We start from the raw sequence: 17,695 nt of genomic DNA, 5'->3' as shown, positions 1-17,695 counted from the left end.
CAAGACTGATTTCTGATGACGGACAGTCTCAGGGGCCAGAGCTGAGCTCTGGGCCCACCTTTGTGGGGTCCCAGTCCCTACCGCAGGGGCCACTGATGGTCTTCTTCCCCGAGGCTAAGGGCCCCTCAGGTCCAGGTGTCTCTTGGGGGTCCCTGGACGTGCTGGCTGGCATCCTGACACACTTCAGCTCAGCTCCTCCCACACGAGGGGGCGCCTGCAGCCCTGCACCCTGGCCCAGACTGGTTCGTGGGCTCTCTGGTCTCCAGCTGAGCCCCAGGGGCCCTTAGCCTTGGGCTTGGACCTGGGCAGTGCAGTCAGCGTCTTTGGGGTCAGCCGAGAGTGGCTCCTTGGCTCCTGGCAGCTCACGGTGGCTCAGACTTGTCCCTGCCTGCTCCTGCGTCCCGAGCCTTGGCCTTTGCTGTCTTGCCGTCATGGTGGTGGCCAGCAGTGTGCGTGTCTCCCTCTGTGGCCTGCCTGGACTAGCTCTTGCGTGGCGTGAATGGCTTCCCTTCCTAGCGCGACCTGCAGCCAGGGTCAGCCTCATCTCATTCTTCTCCCGTCACTGTCACTTAGAAATATCTGGGAGCCACCTCCAGGCCCGGCGAGCTGGTGGAGCGTGAGGACATGAACACGCGTGTGCAGACACGCGTTTGCGAGGGGCCTGAGCACGCGTGTGCGGGCGAGTGCTCAACAGAGGCTGAGCACTGTCTTTCTCTTTGCTTTGCTTTGGGGCTCTGCTCCTGGCTCTGTGCTTGGGGGTCTCTCCCGGCAGGCTCTGGGGTCCACGTGTGGCCCTGGCCCTGGGGGTTGAACTTGGGTCAGCCGCGAGCAAGTGCCCTGCTTGCTGTACTGTCCACTCGAGCCCCAGTTTCGTTTGTTTGTTTGTTTGTTGTTTTTGTGGCGTTTCTTGGAGGTGGGTTGATAGGCCTGAGCAGGCCAAGGAATGAGCCAAGCAGGCAGACGTGTAACAGTGTGGCCGTGGCCTGGGGCCAGAGAGGAGGGCAGGAACAGGGGGACTTGGCTGCTCCCATGAAGCTCTGGACCCGGGTCTCCTGCTCCGTGCCTGGGCGGGAAGGTGGCCTGGCCCAGACCCTCCTCCTCTTTTCCCTCTTGTGCCCGGCTGCCCTGGCGTCCGTCCACTGCCTGGCCCTCTCCTGGTGGTCTCCTGGCCGAGCAGTGACTCGTGGCAGCCTGAGTTCGTGAGGGCCACCGAGGTGTCCCTCAGTGGCAGTGAGGCAGGGCCCCCGGCCCCCGAGACCCTGCCCAGTAGATCCTGTCTCAAGGCAGAACTCAGGCACTGCTGACACCACGCCTGCCCGGGGGCAGAAGGAGGGGGCAGGGGTCTGGCGATGGTCTGTGGGTGTCCAGCCACCAGTCAGGCTGGACGCTGTGCTCCTGCCGCAGGGGGAAGTGGCTGAGCCGAGGCAGGAGGGAAGCAGAGCTGGCCCCTGAGGCCGGCGTCTCAGTCGGCGGCTCCCACGGTGGCTCGGGCCCTTCCGGGCGTGTGAGCCCGCTGCCCTGGCCTGCCGAGCCTGCTGGCGTGGTCTGAGCCTGCCTGTTCCCAGGGAAGGGGGCCCGGGCCCGAAGGACGGAAGCCCCTGTGGGAGGGCCGGCAAGTGGCACCCGCCCCAGCCGGGTCGACGCCCAGCCCTCCTGGGGGGAGGCAGAGACCGCTTAGTGCTGGCGCCGCTCTTGGGGGCGTGGCGTGTGCCAGGGACTGTTCCCGGGTGCTCGGCCCTTCCTGCCTCAGCCTCAGCTGTCCCTTTGCTGCTGTCTGAGGGAGGCCCGGCCCGGCCCAAGGCAGGCCGTCTGGGCTCACTGAGGCCGGAGGATCGGGAGATGCGGGCAGTGAACGTTCTAACGGCTCGCAGACAAGTCTCAGGTGCCTCCCGGACCACGTGCAGAGCCTGGCCTGCTGCGTCCCCCTGTGCCCCTCGGCCCGAGCCCCCGTGAGCACCCTGTGTGGCCTCAGCATTGCCCCCCGAGCCCGTCCAGGCCCCGTTGTCCAGGCACAAGGGCATGGCGAGCGGCCTGCTGTTTCGGGGACGGCTGCAGCGCCGGGAGAAGGGGTGCCCAGGGCCGCCCCTGAGACCCGGGGAGACGCGCGGCAGGGGTGCGGGAGAGAGGGGGAGGCCACAAGTGAGCGGACACCAGAGGGGGCTGGGGTGGACCCTGCTCCCCTGTCCCAGACCTGCGGGGCCCAGTGGGGACTGCTCTGGCCGCTCGCAGGGCTGCCAAGGGCCAGGCAGGGCAGGGTACTCGTGAGAGAGGCCCTGACCCTGCGGGGCCTGTGTCCCGGGACCCTCAGCTCAGGGCCCACCTCCACCAGGTTCCGAGAGCCCGTCAGCCGCGGGAGGGAGCCCAGGTGCAGCACCGGAGACGGGACGGGCAGCCCGGCCGCGGGGCTGCGTGTCTGAGCCGGCCCCACACAGGCAACTCAGCCAGGCAGAGGCCCACGGGCAGGGTGGGCTCCTGAGCCTCCGCACCCCCGCCAGCGCTGCCCCTCGGACCACCTCGCCCCTGTATGGCAGAGGGGCCGTGGGCGCTGGCCCCCCGCCACACAGACCCCCGACAGCCACGCAGGGGCCACAGCCCTTCCGACCACCCCGTGTCTCCACAGCATCCTCGAGTGCCAAGGCCTCCCCATTGTGAACGGGCAGTGTGACCCGTATGCCACCGTGACACTGGCAGGGCCCTACAGGTAAGTCACTCCACCCCGCCACGCCCACCCCTGCCACGGCCCGTGTCTGTCTGTCCCTGGGCTTCTGCTCAGGAAGCTCCGGGTTGCACGACTCCATGACTCCCGGGCCGGGAGAGAGAGGCTGGTGCCCTCCTCGGAGCTGGAGGCGGTGCTCGTGCCGTGACCCCTTTTTTCCTCATCACTTTCCCTCTCTCTGGCTCCAGGTCAGAGGCCAAGAAGACCAAGGTGAAGAAGGAGACCAACAACCCGCAGTTTGATGAGGTGTTTTATTTCGAGGTCGGTGCCTCTCGGAGCCAGTCAGCCCCCTGGGCCCACCCGCAGGCCCGTCCAGGGCTGCTGCGTCCCTCGGGGTGTTCCTTCCCGGTTCTGAGTTCAGTGGCGCCGTGTTAGTTCTTGCCAAACTTCGGGGCTGGTTTGGGCTTTGCCGCTTCTGGCTTCGCCGAGCGAGAAGCAGTAAGAGGTGCGATGTGATGGGAACTTTCCAAACGCAACACACGGGGGGTGGGGGGAAGGGGCAGACCCACCCCCGTGGGCTCAGCTGGGGTGGGCACAGCCAGGAGGGCAGACCCGGAGTAGGCACATCTGGCACATCTGGCACATCTGTCAGCCAGAGCAGGCAGGTGCACTCGCTGTCCCTGCCCACAGGTGACCAGACCCTGCAGCTACAGCCGGAAGTCACACTTTGACTTCGAGGAGGAGGACGTGGACAAGCTTGAAATCCGGTGAGTGGACTCAGGACCCTGCTTGGCCAGGGCTGCCTGCCTGCGGGTGTGGACAGAGGCTCCAGCTTCTCGGTGACTCGGGACTGGGGCTCTGCGGGTGTAGGTGCAGGGACAGCACTGCCCCCGGGTGCCATGCCCTCTGCTGGGACTGCAGCGTAGGACACGTCCCAGCTCGCTGTCCACAGGACAGCTCACCCTGCCACAGCCACTGCCCCTCTATGCTACTGCCCCGGCGTGACGCTCGGTACCACTGTGTGAACCTCGATGTCAGTGCACCACCACACGCCACTACGGGACACTCCGTGCCACTCACTTCATGCTACTACACGCCCCTGCACGAGCCTGCATGTCACCACTTGTCACATGCTCCATGCAGCCTGGTCCCTGGAGCCGAGTCCTGGCCGGTCGAGGGTCTCGCTTCAGGAGCCCCTGGCTCTGGGATGGACACCCGCGGAGCCTCTTCCCAGCTCCCCACCTCCCCCCAGGAGGCCCGGGCACTGTGATGGGGTCTTGACTGGGTCACACCTCTGGGCCTGGTGGGGTCCCAGTGGGGTTCCAGTGGGCCCTGCACCCCATTTGGGCCAGCTTCTGAGGAGCATGGTACACGCCAAGTCCCCACGTCTGCCACCTGCTGTGCTTCCCTGAGCTGCACCGAGTAGGTGCCCTCCCGTGGCCCCGAGCCCCTCCGAGCTGCGCTCGTGGGTGTCCTCCACGTGGCCCCATCCCCCTCCGAGCTGCTTGTACTTCCAGTGCAAATCCTGAGTGGGTGTAGTGACTGGGAGCTCTGGAAATTTCCTCAGAGGGAGCTGCTGCCCTGGGCTTGCCCGTCCTCATGAAACCAGAGCCAGGAGCACTTTTCGGTCTGGGCTGAGTGTAGGGGTGAGGTCTGGCCCTGTTCTCCCGACACGTGAAACATGGAGAATGTCCGAGGGACCCTGGGTGATGAGACGTCGGCAGTGTGGAGGCGTTGGAGGGTCCACGGGGGTCCACAGGTCCTGCTGGCGCGTGTGGGACGCTCTTTCCCCTCTGCTGGTCTGCTCAGACGTGTCGGGCCACAGAGTTGCCTCTGCTTTCCAGGGTTCTCGAGGGCCGGGTGGTGTTGGTCCTTCTCTCAAGGAGTGACTGCTGTGTTGGTCAGGGCTGCTGTCCCTTCCAGCTGTCCATCCCTCGCTGTGCCCCCAGCCGTGGGCAGCAGTGCCACCTGCGTGACCAAGCGCGGCGCCTGGCGTGCTGGCCGGTCAGCAGCTGTGGGGTGCAGGACGTGTCAGGGCTGGGGGCAGGGATGCGGGTCACCCCGTCCCGTCGCAGAGGCGGGTCCTGTGTCCTGACCCAAGCCCGGAGCTGGTGGGCGAGAGAGCCAGTGCCCGCAACCCGCCCCACCCTGACGCGCGGGGCCGTTGCAGGGTCGACCTCTGGAACGCCAGCAACTTGAAGTTCGGAGACGAGTTCCTGGGGGAGCTCAGGATCCCCCTGAAGGTGCTGCGCCAGTCCAGTGCGTACGAAGCCTGGTAAGGCGGTGGCCGTGGGGCGGGGATGCCCTGTGCCCTCCGCTCCGCCCTGGCCTCTCGCCGTGCCCAGGGCGGAGAGTTCCCGTCTGGGGCAGGGCACTGGGCGTGGGGAGCGAACGATGGCCCTGCTGGGCGTGAAAGCAGCAGGGCCCGCTGGCGGAGCGCCCACCTGCGCCGGCGCCGTGGCTGTGTTCTCGGGCTGTGAGCTCCCGCGGGGTCTCCTGAGGAGAGGGCTCACCCGCGGGGCCCCTGGCGCCAGCCTGGGCGGGAGGGTCTCACTGCCTTGCACCCCCAGGTACTTCCTGCAGCCCCGGGACAGCGGCGGCAAGAGCCTGAAGCCGGGCGACCTGGGCTCGCTGCGCCTGAACGTGGTGTACACGGAAGACCACGTCTTCGCCTCGGACCACTACCAGCCCCTGCGGGACCTGCTGCTCAAGTCCGCAGACGTGGAGGTGCCTGTGCCCTGCCTGCCTGTTCGCCCCGACCCCGCGGGCCCCCGTGCCTTTGCGTCACCCGCTGGGCGGGGGTCTGCCCCAGGACACCCGCCTTTGCCTTTGCTGGGGGCCCAGACCACACGGGGCCCCGACGTCGGGTGTGTGGCCACACGTGCTGTCCGGTCCCGGAACGAGATGAGGGTGGGCAGGAGGCCGCAGGCCACACCACCGCACCCGGGAGCACGTGGGCCGCTGCAGCCGTGACAGGGCGTTTCCCGGACGCGCGTGTTCCTCTGTGGAGGTGGGGGAGGGGCTGGGGTCCCCAGGTCACGCCCGCCCCTCCGCAGCCCGTCTCGGCGTCCGCGGCGCACATCCTGGGAGAGGTCTGCTCCGGGAAGCAGGAGGCGGCAGTCCCGCTGGTGCGGCTCTTCCTCCACTACGGCAGGGTCGTGCCCTTCATCAGCGCCATCGCCAGCGCCGAGATCCGGCGGACCCAGTGAGTGGGGACGGGACGGGCGAGGGCCCGCAGGGTCTGGGACAGAGAGGCCCTGGCCCCCGTGCTCGGGACCGGGCACCGCTGTCTGCTGGTCTCCTGAACCCAGAAGGCATTCTCCTGGGCTGCCCGTTCTGCGTCCTGGAGTCAGGCCTGGGCCGCTGGGTGCCCTGCACCCTGCCCGGTGGGGCCTCACCCCTGCCCCGTGGGGCCTCACCCCTGCCCCGTGGGGCCTCACCCCTGCCCCGTGGGGTCTACACCCCTACTCTGTGGGTCTCACCCCTGCTCAGCTTGTCCCTGGGCTCTGCACCCCTGGACACTCTGCATGCTCCACTGGGGTGCAGGCCTCCTGGTGCTGTTTCCAGGGACCCCAACACCATTTTCCGCGGAAACTCACTGGCGTCCAAGTGTATTGACGAGGCCATGAAGCTGGCGGGGATGAACTACCTGCACGTCACCCTGAAGCCCGCCATCGAGGAGGTGGGTCGCCTCCTCCTGGGTGAGGCTTCCTGGAGCGCTCGGTCGTGCGGGCAGGCAGAGTTAGGGGCGCCCCTGCACGAGACGGTGTCTGAGCCTCACCTGGCAGACCGTTACTCCCGCCTTCCCTGAAGCGGAGAACAGGCCCGCCAGGGGAGACCTGGGTTTGCCAGAGATGAAGGACGTGTGAGAAAAGACTGGTTCTGAAAGTGCGGACACCCCCTGCCCCCTGCAGAGTAGACATCTCCTCCTTCACTGTGGACACCCCTCTGTAGCATAGACACCTCCCCCCGTGCAATGTGGACACCGACCCCAGCAGAGTGGACACCCACCTGTGCAGTGGACACCCCCCCCTGCAGTGTGGACGCTCTACCCTGCACTGTAGACACCCCCACCCACTGCAGTGTGGATGCCCCTGCAGTGTGGACGCCCCTGCAGAGGGCGCGGCCTCATTTCCCGGCGGCTGTGGATGGAGGCCGTGCCCGCTTCCATCCTGAATGGCTCAGTGCTTCCTCCCCTGGGCAGCTGCTCTGTCCTCTCAGGTCCGTTGCGGTGTGTGCGGTGGACAGTGGGGTGGTCCCGGCTGGCCCTGAGGGCGAGCCCACCCAGGGCACTGCCGCCCTCCGCTGGGTGTCGCACGTCTGGCGCCTGGCTGGTGCCCAGCTCTGTCCCGCTCTGAGCCGCCCTGGCTGGCCTCCCGCTTCAGGCCTTGTCCTTGTAGGTCCTGCAGAGCCACAAGCCCTGTGAGATCGACCCCGTGAAGCTCAGGGACGGCGAGAACCTGGAGAGCAACATGGTGAGGGGCCGCCCGAGCCGCGGCACCGGGGCTCTGTGGGACCCTCTGCGCTCGGCTGCCCGTCCTGTCCCTGCCCGACGGGGCCGCCGGCCTGTCCCCGCCTGCCGCTCGGGCCCTCGCCTGCTGCCTGCGCAGTGGCCCTGCGCTGCTGCCGGGCTGGCCAAGCCAAGCAGTCCTGCCCCTGGAGCCTCCCCGGGGCCCTCCCTGGAGCCCCCCACACCATGGACCAACCGTGCCAGAGCCACGAGAGGCTGGCTGCACCCCTGCCCTGACGGTCTTGTCTTTGAGGAAGAGGGGCCCCCGCGTGGAGGAGAGGGGCCGGGACACTCCTTTCTGGGCCCCGCGAGGCCGCTCCGAGAGGGCAGGGGAGCGGACCGGCCTGGCCTCGGCTGACACTGCTCTCTGCAGGAGAACCTGCGGCAGTATGTTGACCGGGTCTTCAGCGCCATCACCAAGTCGGGGGTCAGCTGCCCCACCGTCATGTGCGACATCTTCTTTTCTCTCCGGGAGGCAGCTGCCAAGCGCTTCCAAGGTGAGCTGCAGAGGAAGCCCCGCGGCCCTGAGAATCCTCCACGGGCCGGGTGGGGGGGCCTGGTCCTGACCTGCTGCCGGACCACGGTGCCCAGCCAGACGCTGGCCTCCCCTCCTCACTCATGGTCACTTGCGCTCATCCGTGCTCACTCACAGTCACCTGTCGTCACTTGCAGTCGCTCTGAGCCACTCAGTCGTTCGCTGTCACAGTCACTTGTGGTCACTCGGTCACACACTCACCATCACTCACAGTCGTGGCCACACAGTTGCTTTCCGGGGCTCAGCACCGCTCACAATTATACTCACAGTCACCCAGTCACTTACACCGTCATCACTCGCAGTCACTCACAGTCCCCTCCTGTCGCAGTCACGGTCACTCACAGCACTCACATCACCTGTCACATTGTTCAGTCACTCACAATCTCTCCGCATCATCACTCACAGATACTCACGGTGATAGTCGCTGTCACAGTTGCTTGCCATCACAACAGTAACCTGCTGTCAGTCACTCTCTTCACAGTTGCTCACGGTCACTCAGTCACCTGCAGTCTCTCACTGTCACTCACCATCACTCTGCGTTGTTCACAGCCACGTATCCCTCACAGTCACAGTCATTCACCATCGCTCATAGTCGCTCACCATCACTCACACTCAACCGTTCACCATCACTCACACTCACAGTCACTCTCCTTCACTCACAGTCACTCACTGTCACCGTCACTCACAGTCCGAGTCTCTTGCATCATTCGCATCACTCACTGTCACCGTCACTCAGTCGCTCACTTCCCTTGGACTCTGGGTCCTGGTCCTGTTCTGCAACCCTTCGGAGGGGTCCACAGGGCTGAGCGTTCCCTCTAGTGCCGACTGTGGAGGCTGGGGGGGCAGGGTTCTGCACAACCCTCTCTGAGTGAAGCAGAGATGCCCGCTGGCAGGGTGCAGAGTGGCCTCCGGCTCTGCCCATTGCCACCCTCCTCCCTGGGAAACCGAGTCAGGCCACCCGTGTCTGGAGTGTGGAGGGCAGCGCCCGAGCCCAGATGCGATGGGAGAAGCGTGTCCCAGCCCAGTGAGCTGGCCTGAGGCAGTCCCCCACGTCAGCCTGAGCTGGCAGCGCTGGCCTCGACCGCAGGGGAGGGAGGCAGACAGATGGCGGTGGGGAAGGGGTGATGGGCAGAGATGAGGGACGGGACCCCGGGCAGGCTGGCACTCCCCCAGAAGGACGCCACTCGGAGGGCTGCACGCAGGCCAGCAGCACCCAGCAGGGCCTGGCCCTAGCGCCCCGCTCACCCTGTGTCTGGTGGGGACAGACGACCTGGACGTGAGGTACACGGCCGTGAGCAGCTTCATCTTCCTGCGGTTCTTCGCGCCTGCCATCCTGTCCCCCAACCTCTTCCAGCTCACGCCCCACCACACGGTGAGTGTCGGGCGTCCGTGCTCCTGGGCCCCCCGAGAGCAGAGCTGCCAGTGCTCCGTCAGCCCCAGCCCTGAGAGCCACGGCCTCGCCACCAGGCGTGGGCCGTGCAGGGTCCAGCCTGCAGCCCAGCACGGGCAGAGCAGGCACAGGGCAGGGGCCGGGGGAACAAACATGGCAGGGGGCACGGTCAGGGCAGGGGGCAGGGCTGTGGTCTCCAGGGACCCCTGTCTTGTGCTGCGCGGGGTCCCAGGGCCTTTTGCTGCTGCCTCCCACGAGCGGGCGGTCAGAGCGCCCACCACAGCTGCCCATCACTGCCAGTCAGCGGAAGGTGCCAGCCCCGGCCCCCACACCACCAGGGTCCCTGCTGGGCAGAACTCAGGGCAGCAGCTGTGTCCCCAGCCAGCCCCACCAGTCCAGAACCGGACCCCCGGGCCCTGCGGGAGCCACCAGGACCAGGAGGGTCAGCGGGGAGACGGGTGGGGGGGAAGGGTCTCGCTCCACATGCTCCTGGGCTGCTGGGCTGGAGGACGCGCAGCTCCGTCCTGACCCTCTGCAGACGGGGGTGGGGTCTGGGCTGGGGGCTGGGTCAGAAGTGAGGTCGGAGTCGGGGCTAGAGTCTTGTCCAGGCTCTGCTCACATCTGGGTAGGTGTCAGGGTCCAGCCTGGTCAGGGGTCAGTCTGGGGACAAGGGCAGGTCGGGGCTGGCCCCGGAACATCACTGGGGATCTGCGTTCTCATCTACGAGCTCAGCAGCTGAATTCTCACCTGCTCCCACGGGTGCAGCTGCTCTGTGGCTGCGACTCCGGGCCCTGCAGTGCCTGGCTAAGGCCACTGTCCACTCTGCCAACAGGACCCGCAGGTGTCGAGGACACTGACGCTCATCTCCAAGACTGTCCAGACGCTGGGCAGTCTGTCCAAGTGCAAGGCTGTGAGTCCTCCCTGGAGCATGTGCGGGAAACTGCTCCCGTCTACGTGGAGAGCAGGATGTGTGTGCAGGAGGCGTGTCAGGCGCGAGCCCTGGGGGCCTGCTTTCTCAGGACGGCAGGGGTCCTCTGCTGGGGCTGAGTTCTCACCTGCCCCGAGTCTGGGCAGCAGGAACCAGGTTCCCTGCAGACGTCCCAGGGTGTCTCGGGTTCTGGTGAGCAGAGTGGAGGTTTGGCGCCGGTCTCACCTCCACTGCCCGGGTGTGCCGGGCTCAGACTGGCCCTGGTGCCCCGGTGCACAGCCCTGCTCGGGGGTCTCCCAGCCCTGCTGAGTGGGTGGCTTCAGGAGCACCCACATCAGGAGTCCATGCAGCCATGGGGAGCTTGTCGAGGCCACTGGCCGTGGCAAAAGGCTCCCCACGTACTGTAGGGGCCCAACGTCCTCCCCGGGGGCCAGGCAGGCGCATCAGCCCCCGCACGCCGGCTGGGGGTCCCGGGCCGCGGTTGGGCCCTGGGAGCTCCTCTGAGACCCGTTTCCTTTCAGGCCAGCTTCAAGGAGTCGTACATGGCTGCGTTTTACGACTTCTTCAACGAGCAGAAATACGCCGACGCTGTGAGGAACGTACGTGCCACCGCGACCCGGCGGGCTGCCGGAACCGCTGGCACCGTGGTTCAACCCTGTCCCCAGATACTGTCCCCTGACGCCCAGTCAGCTCACCTGCCGCTCCCCGGCTGGGCAGAGGGAGGTGGAGGCTGGGCAGGCGGGGGCCTTCGGGAGCTGCTTGGAACCCACCAGTGCCCATCCGTGAGGGTCTCCCTGGGCGAGGGCTCTCCCCAGGGGCAGGGGCCTGCTCTGGGGCTCTGTCCACACCTGCCTGCACCCCCTTCTCTGTCAGTGTGGGCACACCTAGCTTGCACCCCACCTGCTCTGGCCTCGGGGGCCTGAGAAGGGCCTGTGGGGGTCTCCGTTTACACCCTCTCTGTCCCGCGGCAGTTCTTGGACTTGATCTCTTCGTCCGGGAGGAGAGACCCCAAGAGTGTAGAACAGCCCATCCTGCTCAAGGAAGGGTAAGAGGGCCACGCCCAGAGGGGAATGCTGGGGCCAGTGAGGCGAGGCTGGGGGGGTCAGTGGGGCCAGGCTGGGGGTCGTCAGTGGGGCCAGGCTGGGGGGGTCAGTGGGGCCAGGCTGGGGGTCGTCAGTGGGGCCAGGCTGGGGGGGTCAGTGGGGCCAGGCTGGGGGTCGTCAGTGGGGCCAGGCTGGGGGTTCAGTGGGGCCAGGCTGGGGGTCGTCAGTGGGGCCAGGCTGGGGGGGTCAGTGGGGCCAGGCGGGGGCCCTGTGTCGGTGGGAGGGACAAGGTCGCACTGCCCTGTGATTTCGGTCAGCCCAGCACGGGCTGTTTCCAAGGCACTGCTGTGGGTCGCTGCCCCTCAGAGTGGAGGCCGTGCTAATGTAGGTCTTTGCTGGGCAGACAGGGCGGGGATGGGGTGAGGGTGGTCCGCATGGGCACTCACCTGCCCACTGGCCCTGCTCACAACAGGTTCATGATCAAGAGGGCACAGGGACGGAAACGCTTTGGCATGAAGAATTTTAAGAGGAGATGGTTCCGCCTGACGAACCACGAATTTACCTACCAGAAGAGCAAAGGTAATGGAGGGATCTGCATCGCCCGCATCTGCATCTCTGTGTCCCTCGTGCAGCACGCCTGCCCTGGGTCCCTCCTGTCCATCTCACCTGTCACTGCATCTTCATCGAGGGAGGGCCCAGTGCAGTGGGGGCCCTGGTCTCTGAGCATTCCCCTCTCTGGCCGAGCTATGTCCCTGATTGGGAGGCAGCCTGGCAGGAGGACTCAGCGGGGGAGGGACCTTGGGATCTCCAGACGGCCCCCGTCTACTCTGAGAGGCCGCCTTGCTGGCCGGGACAAGGCTGTCGGGACTGCGGGGTGAGGTTCCTGGGACAGGGTGTGATCCTCGTGTTCTTTTAAATTCTGCCCTTCCCCCAACATGTGTCCTGTTTCGACCCTCCCTAATCCGGTATCCCAGCTCTGCTCTGACACCTGCCCCGCCCCCTGCCACATGCCCACCCCTCTGGCCACATGCCCCGCCCCTGCCACATGCCCCGCCCCCTGCCCACATATCCCGCCCCTCTGGCCACATGCCCCGCCCCCTGTCCACATATCCCACCCCTCTAACCAACCACATGCCCCGCCCCCTGTCCACATGCCCCGCCCCTACCACATGCCCCTCCCCCTCTACGTGCTCTGCTCCCGCCAGACCAAATGCTCTGTTCCTCTGACCACATGCCCTACCCCCCCAACCACTTGGTCCACCCCTCGCACCACATGCTTCACCCGCTCTGACCTCTTGCCCTCCCGGCCCTGACACCGCAGGAGACCCACCACTCTACAGCATCCCCATCGAGAACATCCTGGCGGTGGAGAAGCTGGAGGAGGAGTCCTTCAAGATGAAAAACGTGAGCACCCACCCCTGGGGCACCTGGCGGGCTCCTCGCTCCCCACATCCACCCTCGTCTCTGGACCCCCTTGCATGGTGCTCAGATCATGGCCGTGCCCTGTCCCCTGAGTGCCCGCGGGTGTGGGTGCCCCGTCCCCTGCAGATGCCCCACGGCCTTCTCAGATAAGAGCCCCTCAGGAGAGAGGCGTAGCCTTGAGTCCTGCTGGGCGCTGGGGCCCAGTCAGCATCCTGTATCCGTGCGGCCTCTTCGCAGGGCGGCTGCCACGTGCCAGGGCTGTGGGACCTCACATCTGATTCAGCAGACAGAACCCACCCTCCCTGGGTCCCGGCCTGCGTCCCACTGTCCCTCTCTTCCTGTCTCTGGGTCCCCACTGTCCCTCTGTCTATCCCTGTCCCTGTGTCCGTCCTGTGTGTCTCTGTACGTGCCTCCACCTCCTTCATGGCTGAAGCTGTCATGACCCCCCACCCCGGCCGGGCACCTGTGCTGTGCAGTGGGAACAGGAACCCGGGTGGGGTGGGAGGGGCCTTGGCACGCGCAGGTGTGAGGCAGGGCGAGCCTGAGGTCCCTGCAGGGAGCTCCTGGAGATGGGCCGTGGCCTGGCCACAGGCCATGTGTCCTGGGAGAGCCCAGAGATGGTCAGCCTGGCCCACAGGCCACACACCTGGGGAGGCTCCGGGGCCGAGTGACCAGGAGTGCAGGGGGACTGAGCAGTGGGCTGCCGTGGCCTCTCGTCCCCCTGGTGTCCTCGGGGAGGCCCCGGGCCGCATCCATCCTTCACGACCCAGACTCGCGGGCAGCGGGCACCTCAGTGCCCTGCCGGGCCTCCAGGCCCTCGGCCGCTGGGCGCCACCTTGCCGTCGGTCCCAACAGATGTTCCAGGTTGTCCAGCCCGAGCGGGCCCTGTACATCCAGGCCAGCAACTGCGTGGAGGCCAAGGCCTGGACCGACGTCCTCACCAAGGTCAGCCAGCGGAACCAGCGGCGCCTCACTGTCTACCACCCGTCCGCCTACCTCAACGGCCACTGGCTCTGCTGCAAGGCCTCCTCAGACACGGCCGCCGGCTGCACCCCCTGCACCAGGTAGGCCGGGCCAGCCGCTCGCCTGCCAGTGCCAGCCGGGACAGCACTCTGCCCGTGCACTGAGCGGGCCCAGGGAGGGGACCCCCGTGTAGCTGCGTCTGTCGCCCCTCCCGCCCTGCTGCTGTGGGCCCAGCCACAGGTGGTGCCGGGAGCCTCCCGGGGGACCTGGCCTCACCGCGCGGGCCTGGGGGCTGTGAGGGACACTGACCCGGGCCCTGGGTAGGGGACACGCTCCAGAGACGGGACCGAGTTCCCTCCTGAGGCGTCCCCGTTTGCTCCTGCCCGTCTCTTCGTGAAACGAGACACGCTTGCCCACCCCCTACTGGGGCCTCCTGCACTACCCGTAAGGCTGGTCCAGGCTGTGTCTGCTCGGTGTGTTTCCACCCCACTCTGGTCCATATCAGGACTGTCCTCCCCGCCAGGACCATGACACCTGCCCCCAGACCTGAGACTTCCGCCTTCCCCAGATCGACTCTGCCCGTCCTGCTGTGCCCTCCGCCCATACTCTCCGCCGGGGGAACAGGACCCCCACCCCGGCCTCTGACTCACTGAGGACCCACAGGCCGGCCGCCGGCTTGTCCTGGCATGTGCTGGCTGGCCCTCGGCCCTCTGGGGCCCTATAACCCGTCCCAAAGTCTGGGGACACTCTTGCCTAGACACCAGGCCCAGGCGGGGGCTGCTCCCTCATCCAGTGACCTTAGAGGCCATGTTCTTAGCGTGTCTGTTCTCTTCTGTGCTCGGCAGTGGACTCCCGGCAAACATACAGCTGGACATCGACGGGGACCGGGAGACCGAGCGGATCTACTCCCTGTTCAACTCATACAGGAGCAGGCTGGAGAAGATGCAAGGTGGGCGGTCCCACGCCTCACATGAGCACACGGGACGCGCAGGGCAGGCGTGTCCGCCGGGCAGTCTCGGCACATGTGCGTCTAGACGAGGTCGCGGGAGTGTGGACACGGCGGGCAGGGGCACTGTCTGCGTGCGCTCATGTGCACGCGTGTGCTGCGTGTGGGCATGCCTGCCCCAGAAGCGTCCCAGACCCGGCCTCCTTGTCCCGGCGGCCACTGCCTGGCTGCCTGGCGGGGGAGCGTGTCCACACGCCCCACCCAGCAACTGGCCATGTGGTGCCTCAGATGACATGTGGTGATGGGGCTCGGTGCCGGCCGAGTGGTGGGTGCCCTCCCGGGCCTGGGGACATTTGTAGGTGTCAGAGGGGCTCGTGCTGGCCCTGACCCGGGACCTCATGCTGGCCCTGACCCGGGGCCACCTGCTGGCCCCTCCTGTTCCCAACCCCTCTGCGGTGGGTGGAGGTGACCAGCACCCCGGGGACAGGGCAGGCCCGTGGTGTGGTGCAGGTGCTGAAAGCCCTGGCTCCAGGCCCTGCCCCTGCAGCGCAGTCTCCGGTCTCCACACGAGCTGACCGACGTGTCTCTGGCCGTCTGCCTCAGCACTGACCGCCTTCTCCTCCTTGCCCGCGGGCTGGCAGAGGCCTGTGGGAGTAGGTCCGTGTATGACGGGCCGGAGCAGGAGGAGTACTCGTCCTTCCTCATCGACGACCCCCAGGAGACCTACAAGACTCTGCGGCAGGTCCTGGCGGGCGTGGCCGCGCTGGAGCAAGAGCACGCCCAGTACCGGAGGGACAAGTTCAAGAAGACCAAGTATGGCAGCCAGTGAGTGTGTGGGCCGTGGGGGGTGGGTGCTGGGCCCCTGCTTCCGCCTCAGTGCCCCCGGCATGGCCAGGCGTGCATCGGGGTCCTGCGTGCAGCGCCGTGAGCAAGTCGCATGTCGTGCACACGGACCATGGTCCTGCACACGGCACCGCACACACTCATCACATGTCACACGCACACGTGCCGAAATCCTGCATGCACTATGAACACATCGCATGTGACACGTGTGTGGACCACGGTCCTGCAAATAGCACCATACACAAGTCACATGTCACACGGCACCATGCACACATCACACTCAGACATGTGTGCCACTGTTCTGCACACAGCCACAGTCACACACTTGACACCAACACACATGCTCCCACACGCATGCCTCCACGCACTCCCCCAGGACCCTGGCCTGGCTCTGTGTGGCTCTTTGTGTCCCAGATGAGGCCGAGGACCGACGTCCTCACCAAGGTCGGCCAGCGGAACCAGCGGCGCCTCACACCTGCTCTCCCCGCCCCTCTGCAGGGAGCACCCCATCGGAGACAAGACTTTCCAGAACTACATCTCGCAGCAGTCGGAGACATCCACCCATTCCATCTGAGCCCGCAAGGCCCAGAGCCTCCGCCGGGGCGCGGCAGGCCAGGACCCGTAATAGCGTTGGGCCGGGGATGCCCAGGGAGGGTGGGCGGGGATTTCCGAACATGTGCTTCTGCGTCCTGAGGCTTGGTTTGCTGGCCTTGGTCCTGGCCAGAGGAGCCCCGGAGGCCGGGCTGGGCAGAGCCGAGGGAGACACCCCCCCCAGTGCAGGGTGCGGGTCAGCCCTCTCTCCTGCCCCCAGGGAGGCGCCCGTGGCCCCAGGCGGCAGGGCCGGAGCACTGGCCAGGCGTGGCCCGCTGTCGGCTTTGCTGTCTGAGCTGGGACGGCAACTTCCGCCCTGCAGCAGTCTGGGGACACGGCCCACGTGCGCACATTCTTTTGAAGCTTTTAAAGGACTTTTTACAACTCGCCCTTTGGTACTGATCACTCAGAACATGTAGGTCCCCCTGTGGAGGACGGCCTTGGAGGATGACGAGGGGGCTGCCCTTGGACGAACGCACACCAGGGCAGCAGGAGGCTCGGGGAGGCAGGCCCTGAAGCCAGGGACCGCGGGGCAGCGGCTCCCACTGCGGTGGCGCCCCTGGTGGAAACGCCTCGTGAGACGCGGAGAGCAGGGATGACACTGGCTGTCATCAGAAGCTGGAGGAAAATGCGACACAAGGAACTTTGATCCACACTGCTACTCGGCTACGCGGAACTAAACCTTTCATGTGGAGTGTAACTTGATGTTTCTGTTACAAGATACTAATGACTTGCACCGTATTTTACTGGCCAATTAAACAGATGTTTTATTCTTTCGGAGACTGGCTGTGTTCTGACAACTGTTCACTGCCTTCACACGCATGTGGTGCTCTGTGCAGGAGCCTGTGTGCAAGACTGGTACACGCGTGTGTACACAGAGACACACATGTACACACAGACACACACACAGACATACAGACTCACAGACTTAGACACACACACACTTGCAGGCTGGAGGTAGGAGGCTTTGCGTCCGCTGTTACTCCTCGTTCCCGACGGCGTCTTCCTTGGTCGCTTCATGGAGCACATGACCTAACCAGGGCCCCAGACTCAGATGCACACACTCACATAGTCCCACGCAGGGACACAGGCTCAACGTGGGCTGTCTCTCTCTCTCTCTCTCTCTCTCTCTCTCTCTCTCTCTCTCTCTCACACACACACACACACACACACACACACACACACACACACAGGGGCCAAGAGACCTTAGCATCTACCTCACTCCCGTTCCTTCCTGAGGAGGTGCGTCCCCCACCTGGGGTCCCAGACAGTGGGGTTGTGCGCGTGACACGGGGCTACTTCCCATCCTCTGAGTCGGAGGCGATGGTGCCACGTGGGTCGGCAGACTGCCCAGCTGTGCAGGGACCCGGGGAAAGGGCTGAGCTGCTCTCCCAGGCGTGGCTTGGGGAGAAGCCCCCGCCCTGGCGGCAGAGCTGTGCTGGCTGATCTTTGACCTCTGACTCCACGGTGATGTCACAGGAAGCCCTAGCAACCAGGCCCCAGAGCTGGGCTGTGTGGGGCAGTCGCACGTCATGCTCCCCGCCTAGGGCCCTCCTCTCCCCACGACCCACAGAGGGCAGCGATGGACAAGGACAGCACAGGGGCCGTGCCCAGGAGGCACCGGCTGGGCCCGGCCTCTGGGAGCCTCAAGGCGGCCAATGAGGCGGCAGAGCTGCAGAGGAGCTGGAGCGTGGGGGGCCTGCCCCAGAAGGGGACCCCCACCCCGGTCCCGAAGCTCAGCACCGCGGCTCCGGGTAAGAGACGCACCTGAACACGCGCAACAGCTGTCATACTCACACATGAGTGTGGCTCTCTGAGCACACATGGCCCCTCTCACCTCTCTGGGCCTCTGCCCCCGCACCCGCATG

General features: G+C 66.2%; 1 protein-coding gene across 1 annotated transcript in view; it reads left to right on the top strand.

Annotated features, from left to right (window-relative positions):
- RASA3 (RAS p21 protein activator 3) overlaps positions 1-15,858 on the top strand; it is a 38,922-nt gene extending 23,064 nt beyond the window's left edge. The window contains exons 6-24 of the mRNA XM_056129800.1: positions 2,621-2,701; positions 2,905-2,977; positions 3,347-3,423; positions 4,827-4,931; positions 5,227-5,383; positions 5,713-5,861; positions 6,224-6,338; positions 7,057-7,131; positions 7,540-7,663; positions 8,967-9,073; positions 9,924-10,001; positions 10,541-10,618; positions 10,991-11,064; positions 11,535-11,641; positions 12,384-12,466; positions 13,340-13,548; positions 14,293-14,396; positions 15,035-15,218; positions 15,735-15,858. Of these exons, the coding sequence (XP_055985775.1) occupies positions 2,621-2,701; positions 2,905-2,977; positions 3,347-3,423; positions 4,827-4,931; positions 5,227-5,383; positions 5,713-5,861; positions 6,224-6,338; positions 7,057-7,131; positions 7,540-7,663; positions 8,967-9,073; positions 9,924-10,001; positions 10,541-10,618; positions 10,991-11,064; positions 11,535-11,641; positions 12,384-12,466; positions 13,340-13,548; positions 14,293-14,396; positions 15,035-15,218; positions 15,735-15,810 (2,056 nt within the window). The 3' untranslated portion in view covers positions 15,811-15,858. The remainder of the gene's footprint in view (positions 1-2,620; positions 2,702-2,904; positions 2,978-3,346; positions 3,424-4,826; positions 4,932-5,226; positions 5,384-5,712; positions 5,862-6,223; positions 6,339-7,056; positions 7,132-7,539; positions 7,664-8,966; positions 9,074-9,923; positions 10,002-10,540; positions 10,619-10,990; positions 11,065-11,534; positions 11,642-12,383; positions 12,467-13,339; positions 13,549-14,292; positions 14,397-15,034; positions 15,219-15,734) is intronic.
- The last annotated feature ends 1,837 nt before the right edge of the window (positions 15,859-17,695 follow it).

This window comes from Sorex fumeus, unplaced genomic scaffold, assembly GCF_029834395.1.
Source record: "Sorex fumeus unplaced genomic scaffold, SorFum_2.1 ptg000072l, whole genome shotgun sequence".
Classification (NCBI taxonomy): domain Eukaryota; kingdom Metazoa; phylum Chordata; class Mammalia; order Eulipotyphla; family Soricidae; genus Sorex; species Sorex fumeus.
This window is presented reverse-complemented; position numbering and strand designations above follow the sequence as displayed.